Source organism: Arvicanthis niloticus, chromosome 17 (genome assembly GCF_011762505.2).
Source record: "Arvicanthis niloticus isolate mArvNil1 chromosome 17, mArvNil1.pat.X, whole genome shotgun sequence".
In the NCBI taxonomy this organism is placed as follows: Eukaryota; Metazoa; Chordata; class Mammalia; order Rodentia; family Muridae; genus Arvicanthis; species Arvicanthis niloticus.
The window spans coordinates 8,664,420-8,676,829 of record NC_047674.1 but is presented as its reverse complement, the minus strand read 5'-3'; the positions used below and the strand labels follow the sequence as shown (position 1 = coordinate 8,676,829).

At 35.9% G+C, this 12,410-nt stretch overlaps 1 protein-coding gene across 1 annotated transcript in view; it reads right to left on the bottom strand.

Moving 5' to 3' along the window:
• Positions 1–12,410, bottom strand: part of Slco6a1 (solute carrier organic anion transporter family member 6A1) — a 72,562-nt gene extending 60,152 nt beyond the window's left edge. Inside the window, exons 1-4 of the mRNA XM_034521911.2 lie at positions 11,858–12,410; positions 9,726–9,986; positions 4,325–4,516; positions 2,642–2,738 (exon numbers count right to left, since the gene is read on the bottom strand). Of these exons, the coding sequence (XP_034377802.1) occupies positions 2,642–2,738; positions 4,325–4,516; positions 9,726–9,986; positions 11,858–12,281 (974 nt within the window). The 5' untranslated portion in view covers positions 12,282–12,410. The remainder of the gene's footprint in view (positions 1–2,641; positions 2,739–4,324; positions 4,517–9,725; positions 9,987–11,857) is intronic.

Sequence of the window (12,410 nt, the reverse complement as noted above, 5' to 3'; positions counted from 1 at the left end):
ACCAGCCCATGAATGGAAAATACAAATGTAGTACATGTTGATTATGCATTATGAATAATGCAAATTAGAACTACTTTTAGATTCCATCTCCTAACAATAAAACAAACAGCAGCATGTGCTGATAGAGTGCACACTGGTACATTATTCATCCGTTAAAAATGAAATTATGAAAGTTGCAGACAAATGGATGTGGCTAGAAAAAAAATTCATCCTGAGTAAGGTAACTCAGATGCCAAAAGACCAAGTACTTTGTATTTTCTCTTACATGTGGATATCACCTCTCAAGATTTTGATATGTGTGATATAATACAACAAACTACAAATGTTAGGTACTAATAAGGTGTCAAGAGGAGGAGAATACCTAATAATAGTCATTTATCAAAGGCATGCCATGAGTTCCCAATATATCACAAGCTATTGCCAAGACTGTTTTCTGCAACCTGAAAGTCAGGTCCAGTTGCTAAACATGGCATGCAACTTATGTCATCAAACACAGAAAAGTTAGTGGGTAACTAGAGGTTTAATCCCTAGTGACTAACATTTATGCTGCTGGAAGGTGCTCTGCACGCTGCCAGAGAGAATGGTTATCTTTAATATCACTGAGCTACAGACCCCGTGGCCTTCAACAGGTCTCTGCCCACAAGTTGTATTAGGACAGGAGAGTTACAACTATTCTGGAAGGATCCAAGTAAAGTACTTTTGATTTTATTTAAAGTCCACTGTATAAGATAGAACCCATATCTGATACTGCTTAAGTGTCCAAAACCTGGTAAAAATATAACTTACACCACTGGGGGAAAACCTAATAGCATTGCTCTGATTAAAGACTATGGTAATAAAATGTCTCCAATTAACTTTCTCATATATCTGTAGATCAGTGCCTTATTCAACACACATCAGAGAAGCTTCTTCATAGAGGAGAGGTTTATTAATACTCAGTTGTGTGTATTATTTTATTTATTTATTTATTTATATTTCAAATGTTATCCCCTTCCTGGTCTCCGCTCTGAAAACACCCCCTCTCGTCCCCAATCCCCTTTGCCTCTAAGAGGGTGTTCCCATACCCACCTACCTACTCCTGCCTCACCCCTCTAGCTTCTTCTTTCACAGGGACAACAAGCTCCACAGGCGCATGTGCCTCCTCTCCCATTGATGCCAGATAAGGCAATCCTCTGCTACATATGTAGCTGGAGCCATGGACTGGCCAATGTATACTCCTTCGTTGGTAGTTTAGTCCCTGGTGCTCTGAGGTGTCTGGTTAGTTGATATTGTTGTTCTTCTTGTGTGTTGTAAACCCTTTCAGCTCCTTCAGTCCTTCCCTAGCTCTTCCACTGGAGCCCTCGGGCTCAGTTCGGTCACTGGCTTTAAGTGTCTGCACATGTCTTTTTAAGTTAATTGTTAACACAGAGAGTGAAGTCCTAATCCTAACCATGAGGCTATTTCCAAATTGGATGACTATTTGCAAAAAGACAGTACATTTCCTCCAAATAAAGTGTAACTGGGTATAACAACAATAGTCCAGGTCAGGTCCCATTAGCTGGAGTTGTTGTCCTACACAAAATGAATTTAATTAACTGGGAGACTTTAAAGCATTGAGCACTGAATGAGATGTCTTCACCAAACTCCTCCCCTCTAGGTGTGGAAGAGGAGGTAAAAAGATTGTAAGAGACAGAAGTGATGAATGTCTCCAAAGAAATAGTATTTCCAGAAACAATAAGACTGATGCATATATGAACACACAGAGACAGTAGTAACACATAGAAGACCTACACAGAACCAAGATGGGAATTAGGCATGAAGTCCCAATCCTAACTATGAAGCTATTTCCAATGGATGACTATTTGCAAAAGAACAATAAATTTCCTCCAAATAAAGTGTAGTGGGTATAACAAGACTCAAGACCAGGTCCCATTGCCTGGAGTAGTTGCCAAACATAATGAACTCAATGATTTTTGGGGTGATCTTTTTATGTTTCATTTTGTTTTGTTTTGGCATTTTTAAAATATCTTTTTGGTCTTTTGCTTGTTTGTTTTACTATTAACTATTGTATTTTTGCATGGAGTTTTTTTTTTTCTTTTGTGTTTTTGTGTTGTTTTGTTTTTAAATTAATGAATGGGAAAGATCATAATGTTAGGTAGATAGGGAGGTAGCAAGGATCTGAGAGAAGTATGACATAGGGAAGAATATCATCAGAATACTGCATGAAAATAACTATTAATTAAGTAAAATGAACACTTCTACCTATCATGCATACAACCATTACTATTATATTGTGTTGAATAATAAATGTATGGTTTTTTAAAGAAAACATAAAATTTAGTAATTTTTAAATTTAATTTAATTGTTTTTACTTATTTACTTTACATCCTGTTCATTGCCCCTCTTCCTGTCACTCCCTCCCACAATCCTTCCCCCTCTTTCCTCTCATTCTCCTCTGAGCAGGTGAGCTCTACCCCTTCCCTCCCCACATCCCCACCCCTCGCTGAGTCCCATTTCAAACAATAACAATACAAATGAACACTTAAATGTACACATCATCAGAAGTTGGATACATTTTTATGCACTATTTGAATTACTGCATCTATTCAACAAGCATTATATACAATGTAAACTAAATAGAAAAGTAAACAGTATGACTTACACTTTCTCAGAACTGTGATTAAATGAAGGCCTAAGGTTTGGTGATCCCACTGCACAACCCAGACCATATCCCAGTATTTGTGCAGCATCCGCGATACCTTGAAAATGAACAAAAGGACTAAAGAGCTTCAAAATCTAACTTGATTAAAAAAAACTAAACTATCTGTGATATTTAAATTTTTTCATGCTATTCTCTATTACTTGACAAACAGAAAATGGGTAGGAAAAGAGAGGAAGAAAGGGGGAGACATGATAGAGGGGAAAAGAATAAAATTTTAAATAATTTCTCAAATTGATTCTAGCAAATCCCATATTAGTAGGGCAGGAAGTTCATGAGACATTCATGCAAGGTTTGATACTAGTCCTGACCCACAGTCACTGCTTCTGTGGGAACAGTCAGGCTGCCCTGCTAGGATGCTACATTGCTTGAATGAGACCGGGTTTTATCATAAAGACCACCTACTTTACTCAGTGTCTACACATTGTGAGTGTTAATTATAAAAAAGACAACATCAGGGAATCATCTAGGCTAGATATTACAACTGGTTGCATATTCTCTTACCTAATCAATTATTAGATACATATATTTTAATTATAAGCTTAATTGTATCTTATGTAATCTGTATATTGAATGTAGCATAAATATATCTATGTTCAATATACAAATAAAGGGTATTTCCTTTAATATCTCTCCAGCATAAGACAACACATTTTCATAATTATTCTTTCATTATTCATCAAAACTTCCACCATAGCAAATGGTGGCAATATAGTACAATATCTATATTGTGTAGATAATGTGTCTTATTTTCTATTTAGTAAAACTAAGATGGGTATTTTCTGGCAGTCCTGACTGATGCTAATAAGACACAAGTATTGTTAAAGGTATAGAGAAATAGGTACACTCCTTGTTTTAGTCTATTGGAAAAATTTTCTTACTACTGGTTGAAAAGTAAGTTATTTTCTGCAAGCTATTACTTATTTCTATTTGCTGTTGCTGTTTTTTAAAAGACAGAGTCTTGTTATTTAGCTCTGATTGATACAGTTCTGGTATTTGATGTGCAGTTTCATAGGGCTTTGAACTCATAATCCTCATGCCTCAGTTTCTGTGTGTCTGAGGTGACAGGCAAACTTCATGGTATTTACTCATGAGATGATTTCTAAGTAAGTACAAAATAATTTTATACTCTTGAAAATTATTTTTAGCTATCTCTGTGAAAGGACATATTCATTTTAACCTTCCAGGACCACAGTCTAAATAAAGATAGACTATTTGGGGGATGTATCAATGTTTAAATAATGTAGAACACAGTTTACACAAGACATTGAAAAGTGGAAAAAATGATACTGTGTTCATCTCTCTTTCCTCTCTCTCTGTCTCTTTGTCTCTCTGTCTCTCTCTCTGTCAGAGAGAAAAAGAAACAGACACAGAGAAAAATTTGCCACTTAAAAGATACATGCATTTTTAATTCCTTTACATCTTTCAGTGACATTAGATAATTTTTCTAGTGTTCCAAGTCTCAGAATTAAGTAGATCGATGTGATTTTGAAGTTTTGCAAAAACATCATCAGCATTTAGTACAGTGTCATCATAGGGCCAATAGTATTTCTGTGTCTGTTCAAACATACAGAAACCCAATGAATATTCAAAATGGGCCATGTATAATAGAAAAAGCAAACTTGCCTAAATAGATGCCAGCCATGTATGTGGAAACGTTGTCATAAATGTAGGTCACACCAAGGATATACATCGGCATCCCTGCAATTCCCTGGAGAAACTGCCCGATGATGGAAAGACAAATGATTTCTGATTTGAATGGTACTACGTTTTTCTCACAATTTGGCATTGTTCTTTGTTCTTCATCTATGCACAACTCTTTTGAAAGATAAAAATTATATTTTACTGAAATGAATTCAAAACTAAATGTACAATTCACCTGCAGTGGCTACCACCACCATGATTTTTTCTTTTATTTAATAATAATACATTGAATGTACTAATATAATTAATGATCATATTCTTAATAGAAATTGCACATTAAAACAAAATGTGTTGGAACACTGGAGGAAACATGCATATTATGAATGAAAAGGTGTGATTGTTTATATGTACAAGATTACCTCCACACATATATGCTTATATGCATATACAATTACTCATATGTAATACATATGCACTCATTTTTCTATTCTTTGAATCCTGTTCTTCTGATATTTGTCTCCACAAGAAAAGTACTTGCAATGCCCTGGGTGATCCACCATCTGAGTATAGTTCAATATCCCTTTCTTTAACAATCTTTAAATTACATCAGCACTTCTTTGACGAAATAATTTCTTATTTTTGACTCTTGAGCTTCAGTAATATACTATTATGGATAGCATATGAAATACCTCTTTAAAGTCTCATGTGTTCAATACTTACTTCCTTGTCGATATTATTTGGAGAGTTCCTAGAACTGCCAGGGAGAGACACAACATGGTCTCTAAAAGCTCTATCTTGTCACAGCTTCTTAATACTTTCACTCTGTTTTGTTGCCACTTTCTTTGCACATTCCCAATTTTCTGTCTGGCTATGGTCTCAGAGTCAATGGAGCCTAGCAACTGTGGAGGTAGCACTCTGAAAACATGAGTTTAAAGACTCATGTTTTCTACTTTTAAGCTGTGTTTGACATTTTTTTTTACAGCAACAAGACAACTAAGTACGCATAGGATCATCAAAACAAGGTATTAAGTCATAAAGTTAGATTGTTGTGGGGCACATCTTTAATCTTAATTCATGTGAGGGAGAGGCAGGAGAATCTCTGAGCTGAGCCAAGCCTGATTGGCAGTGTGAGTTTCAGAATAACCAGAGCTGTAAGAGAGCCAGGGCTATAAAAGAAACCCTGTATCAACAAACAAACAAACAAACAAACAAACAAACAAAAAGATCACTAACATCACCATAGTTACATGTGATAATCTACCAATTAGATTTTTAAATCCTTTGGGTCACAGGTTACTTCTCTCATTATTCTTATATACATGGTTATAGGGTTTGTGTATTTTTACTTGTTAGGTTGTTGATACTAAATCATATATATTATGGACATCTTGGGTAAAGTTTAACATGTACTCTTGAAATATTGTAGAAAAACTATTAAAGTGAATGCTACATTTATTACACTACTGAAACATTACTTGGCTTAGTTTCTGTGTAACAATACATTACTTTATGGCAAATCAGAAATTGTCTCTAAAATTGTGATTTTTTTGACCCAGCATGCTCATCTTTTTTTCTGTTTTTTAATAGAATAATGCATAATGTATGCTCTCAATTCTTTATGACATTTTCAAATATGCACATGATATATTCTAATCAATTTCATCTCTTTTCTCTTTCTGTCTGCCTCACCCTCACACTGATTGCCTTTCTCTTTTGAATCAAACACCCAATCTACCTCCTCCTCCTCCTCCTCCTCCTCCTCCTCCTCCTCCTCCTCCTCCTCCTCCTCTTCTTCTTCTTCTTCTTCCTCCTCCTCCTCCTCCTCTCATTCTTTGTATTCTTGTTCTTAGTCTTGTTCTCCTGTCTTCATTCTTGTTCAACCTCATTTTTTTCATCTTCTTCAATTGCTCAATGAGTTGTGTTTTAATTGTTTTCTGGATGAAAAATGATGTTTTGTTTGCAGAAGCATGGACATCTTGCCAGACACTCCATTGCTGAACTCTATCTTAGCAACATCTAGCTGCGTAGAAATATACAGGAATGCATGGGGAGTTGTGCTTTCCCTTTCCTTTTCTGATAATATATTTGTAGACTACCTTAAATAATTTATGTGCACAATTTCTGTTGAGTTCAAGATTACAATGGATACTTTTTTTTTTTTTTTTTTTTTTTTTTTTTTTTTGGTTTTTCGAGACAGGGTTTCTCTGTGTAGTCCTGGCTGTCCTGGAACTCACTCTGTAGACCAGGCTGGCCTCGAACTCAGAAATCTGCCTGCCTCTGCCTCCCGAGTGCTGAGATTAAAGGTGTGCGCCACCACCGCCAGGCTGGATACTTCATTTCTAAATACAGTATTCCACACTATTTCCCAAACCCTCTAGCTCATCTGGCTTGCCCATCCTTCTGTAGTGTTCCCTGGGCCTTGGAGGGCCTATCTATAGCTGAGCATACCACAGCTATAACTCATGCTTACTTCTTCTTCTCCCAATACTTCCAGCTAATGTCTTTTAGTGTGTGACCCTAATAATCCTTCAAAATCTTATTAGAATACTCTAGTTAACTAACTCAGTGGCCCCTTCTTCATGTTTCTTCTCAAATTCACAACAGCACTTCTGTATGACTTTTCTCTCGTTCACAAAAAGCAAGCTATCGGTCATTTTACAATCAAACTCAAATTATCTCCTTACAAGATCTCTAGCTATAGTTTTAGAGCTGAAAGAAAACACATGGTGTTCAAAATCCAATCTGACTTCATGATAAATAAAACAAGGAAGCCTTTCACCATGTTTGCAATCCACTTGTGAAGAAACTAGCACTTCCAATTGGCAGCAGCAGATTAGTCACAGGACTAGGCAGCCACTTGACATAGGGAAAGGGGCAGGGGCAAGATTCACTTCCAAGGTTTCCATGCAGGAGAGAAAAGGACAATGAGACAAAATAGCTGAGGGCACTCACTAGAGGTGGTTTGAAAGACTTTGGTATGTCATGTTGGCAGACAGAAAACTAGCTGCAAATGAAGGGAAGTCGCAACTAGGAGAATCAGGGAATGCTGATTTTCATTATCCACTGATCCTAATGATAGAAAGGAGGTTTGCTTTCATTCTGAGTAAGTACGAACCACTGGTGGGTATCATCAAAAACATGAGCTCAATAAAAGCTCAGGAATGGGAGCTTTCTCCTCTGCTGAGAAGGTGGTCAGTATGAGAGCAGTATGGATGGCCACTTTATATAAAGTTCTAGGAAAAAAAAGAGTGACATTGTAGGACAAGTATTTTCATGAATGTGTCAAGAGAATTTGTGTTGAATTTTTCATGACGTGATGAAGTATCAGGTCTCCCTGTTTGTTGAGGCACACATATTCTACATGTGTGTTGAATATGAATGTATCATCATTGTAGATAACAAACAGAATCATGGAACAAATAAAATAAAAAATAGAAATTTATGAACTATACAACGAAATTCTGAGAACTCATAACAGAAGATGAAGCTAGTGTCTAAACAATAAAGCACAAAAAGGAAAGGTTGAAAAAATAAAATTAGGAAACATCACAGTAAGAGAAGAGTGGTATATAAGCAAATGGAGAATAAATCTCTCTCTCTCTCTCTCTCTCTCTCTCTCTCTCTCTCTCTCTCTCTCTCACTGTGGGTATGTGTGTGTATGTGTAAACTTAAATATAAGTCAAAGGAGTTAGTATAAAAATATAAACTGTCAGAATAAATCAATTATTTACAAGAAAGTAATAACAGTACTTTTGAACAAATGATTACATCTCAGCAATTAGACAGCTAGAAAATATTCTTATAATGAACAGTAGGCACCTAATCCCAAAGAAAACAATACATTCAGAAATGTAGACGACACAAACAAGATTCAAAGGGAAGAAAAGCACCAATTTCTTGTTATAATGCCTTCCTAGCACCGATAGCAAGTTTTTAAAAATGTATTTTTATTTTTTTTGCTAAGTGTGTGCATACATATGTGTGTGTGTGTGTGTGTGTGTGTGTGTGTGTGTGTGTGTGTAAGCCAATGCCTGAAGAAACCAATAGATTGTATCAGATCACAAAGATCTGTAGTTAGGTATGGTTACTAATTGTCTGATGAACATGCATGGAAACAAACTTAGGTCCTCTGCAAGGGTAGTACATGCTCTATGCTCTGCACTACTAACCAGATTTTTAAAATACTTCTAATGGTAAGTTTCTGAAGATTTCACTATTTCTGACCACAACATTGCTAAGAGAACAAAGGAATAAAATGTTTTTCTTTCCTTTCTTTTCATTAGTCCTCTTCTAATTCAAGATGATGTCACTTTTATGAATATCAAAGTCATATAGTTCTTACATTTATGTTCATTGTTGTATGTAACTATATTAGTATTAAAATAGTTTTGATTCATATCAACTGCTTTTTGAAAGGCTGAAAAATATTTAAAGAAATGCTCACCAAGTTTATTAAGCAGGGAAATGCAAATTAGAACTGCTTTGAGATTTAGCATCCCACCAATAAAACAAACAATAGCACATGCTGATAGAGTTCACACTGGTACAGCTGATATGGAAATCAATGAGGAGTTTCTCGAAGGAAGCTGGGAGTCAATCTACCTCAAGATTTAATGATACTGCTCTTTGGCATATACTTAAAGAACTCTACAGTTATACTTGATCATCCTTGTTCATTGCTGCTGTGTTTAAACACCATAAATATACCATTATAAACGTCAAAGACATTCGTATACATACACATGCACATGGATACATGATACATCTCCTTTCTTCATCATGTGTTGTTAAAACCAGCTCAGCATATATATTTATATATAGAAGCCTGTATATCTTTTGGAAGGCTCTGGGACAATAGTGTTAGAAATGTACTCCAAAGACAGTTCAAATAGATCTTACTAGGAATAGACAAAGATTGTGGAATCAAGAATGATCAATATTACAAAGCCCCTATGTTTACAGATTCAAATGGTAGTCAAAGAGTAATGTCCAACTTTTGAGATGGTAGGAGTATGCAGGTATGAATGTAGGTAGAAAAATTAACCCTTCCGTCTGAGTGGGCTTATTCCTATATTTGAACTTATCTGCCTCTGTGCTACAAAGAGAACGAAGAGAATAATTACTGTATCTTGTGCAAAATACTAGACTTCTCAAAAGATTTGTAATATATGTAAAATTGTATACAATAAATAATTTTACAAATTATCTCGCAATACTCTTTCCTAGCACAATTTCCTCTTTGAGAGGTAAATCAGAGAGCTACAGAAAATGGTTATTAGGCATCATTACATAAGAATACACAGGCACCATGAACTATTTTAAATTACTTGAATCAATGATCTAAAAAATAATTTAGTATATAAGAATATTTGGGAAATCTCACCTTCAGACTCTTCCACTGGACGTATAATTTCATATTTCAAGTATGGAACAGCAAATATAATTGATCCAAGTCCTACTAAAAAGGCAGAGGCTGCCACCCATTTTGACCTGTTCCCTCTACATCCATAGTGCGCTACAAGTATTGCTACCAACAAAGACGCAAGATCATAAGCAATGGTCAATATAACATCCTCTGCACGTGACAGATAAAAATCCTTCTCAAAATTTCCAGTACTCACATCAGTAAGACCAAATATAATACCTAAAAAGTCAAAGGAAAGAGAAAGAGCATTAAACACATTTTAACAGACAGAACATCTAACAATTATAATCAAAGAAAACTTTAATTCACGCTGATTTATGATGTTATGAATGAGCAAACCCTATAAACAAAGTAATCTTACCCCCATGGATATTTTTACTTGAATTTTAGGAGCTATTAGTGACTACCTCTATTAGTTTATTAAAGATCAATTATTTTTCTGTTATCTCATCACTCTTTTCAAGCATACAAAGTATCAATTATCAAGAATTAAAAGAACACAAATGGATGTTTACCTAGTTTCTAAAATTGAAGCCATAAAGAAAGTTGGAACCCAGTTTGTATTTCCAAATATAACATTGTTCCAGAGCTAGAATTCTGTGCTTGAAGTTTAGCATTTCTGAGAATTTTAAATCTTTTTGAAAAACAATGTACACATTAAATATAATTTTTTTTATTTTATTGAACTATGTATAGACATATCCATAGTTAGGAATGTCCCATAGCTAATATTCTGAGCTTGAAGTTTAAACTATCTGACCATTTTCAATTTTTTAATGTATACTTTCAAATTGCTTTTTTTGGAAATTGTTTCATGCTCTTAAGCATCAACAATGATAATATAATGTATATAGGACTATCAACTAGCATGTAAAGAATAATAAAATTGTAAAAGGCAAAACATGAATAACTTGATACAAGGGATAGCAACAAAAATAATGCATTTCTTGGAGTGAAAAAATAGTTATGAGTTAAAACTTATATCTGCAAAGTAGTTGGATCACAAGTCATTGTTGTTGTCCAGCTATCTCAAAAACTCCTTGGTTTTCAGGGATTCAAGAGTCCTTAACTTTCCTAAGGCTCCTAAATCTGTGAGAAGCAACTGATCCCCTGCTGGTCTACAGCCCCAGGGCCAGACACAGGAGCACAGTGCAGGGGAAACATTCAGGATTGTTGCTGATAGAATCTCTGTTCCCTACTTTACCTCCAAGAACCTCAATCACTCAGTGTCGCTCCTGCTGCCACAATCACCACCCAAATCAGAAAACCACAGAAGACTCTGCCTACACTTTTGGTACCTACTGCCCCAGCCTCTCACTGACAATAGCTAAGTATGAGAGCCAGGTGGAAGACAGTGGGCGAGTGTAGTTTCCAAGCTAACCAGAGAAATTTCAAATAAAAGTAAACTCAGAAGTGGATTGAAACTATTTAGTGAATATAGTAAAAAAGTGAAGTTTTTATATTAATAAAATTATTGATAATATATATATATGTATATATATACATATATATGTATATATATATATATATATATATATATATATATATATATATATATATATATATATATTAGAGAAGGAAGAATAGAAAGGAGAAAGCAGACACGTGGATAGAAATACCATTGTTTTTCCTTCTTGTGATCTGGACTACTTCAAACCTTATTAAACCCTTAATTTACAGATGAGAAAACAAAATCCTGACCAAAAATTACTTTTCCAGAGTCTTTCAGAATTGTGAGCAGCAACCACCATGATCTGATGGCAATGCTGTTTTCTACTGTCTTTTAATATTGAAAAGATTTAACCCACAATTTAAGTTGATCACCAAATAACATGAGCTAACTTAATACCACCTTCTTATGAGCTCTGTATTGGAGGCCAGAAGCTGATACTCACAGTATGGATTGCACCCTGCCAAGCAGGTGGCCAAAGACCTGAAATAACAAGAAAGAATTGTGTTCTCTGACTTTTATTCCACTCCATGCCTGGAACACAAGTCAGATGTCATATATCCTCTCCTTTCCCGCCATGTCAGCCTTATGTCTACATCATGATTCTACTTACGGGAGCAATCCTTGTCCTCCAACTTACCTTGAGCTAGGGATAATATACTAAATGATATTAGAAAGTAGTTAATGTTGTTGAAACGCTGCAAAGAAGAGAATACCAGAGGCCCCAAGCCGAATGGCCCCTCCAAGGAAGCATCTGGCATTGTTTCTGATAACTGTGATGAGTCTTCAGAGCCAGTATTTTGGAGAGTTGTAATATCTAACATGGCAGTTGAAAGTCGCGCGTGATAAGGAATGACTTTAAGGGATTCTTGATCAACGTCATTCCACTCTCCCACCAGAGCCTCTGCCTTGAGGTTCACTGGAGCCTCTGCTGTGATGTCCACCGGAGCCTCCGCTGTGATGTCCACCGGACCCTCTGCTGTGATGTCCGCTGGAGCTTCCACAATAATTTCTACCGGGGCTTTCGCAGTGCTGGCATGCGTTTGTTCCGGGTTCTGGTCCATGGCTTCTGCTTATCCACAGCAGGTTCCTGCAGGTTTGTTTCAAGACACCTGTATGCTCCCTGGGCTCAGATGACTAACGCTGGCGCTGCAGGGAACGTTACTTCTGGGGAAGAAAGCCAACGTCCCTAC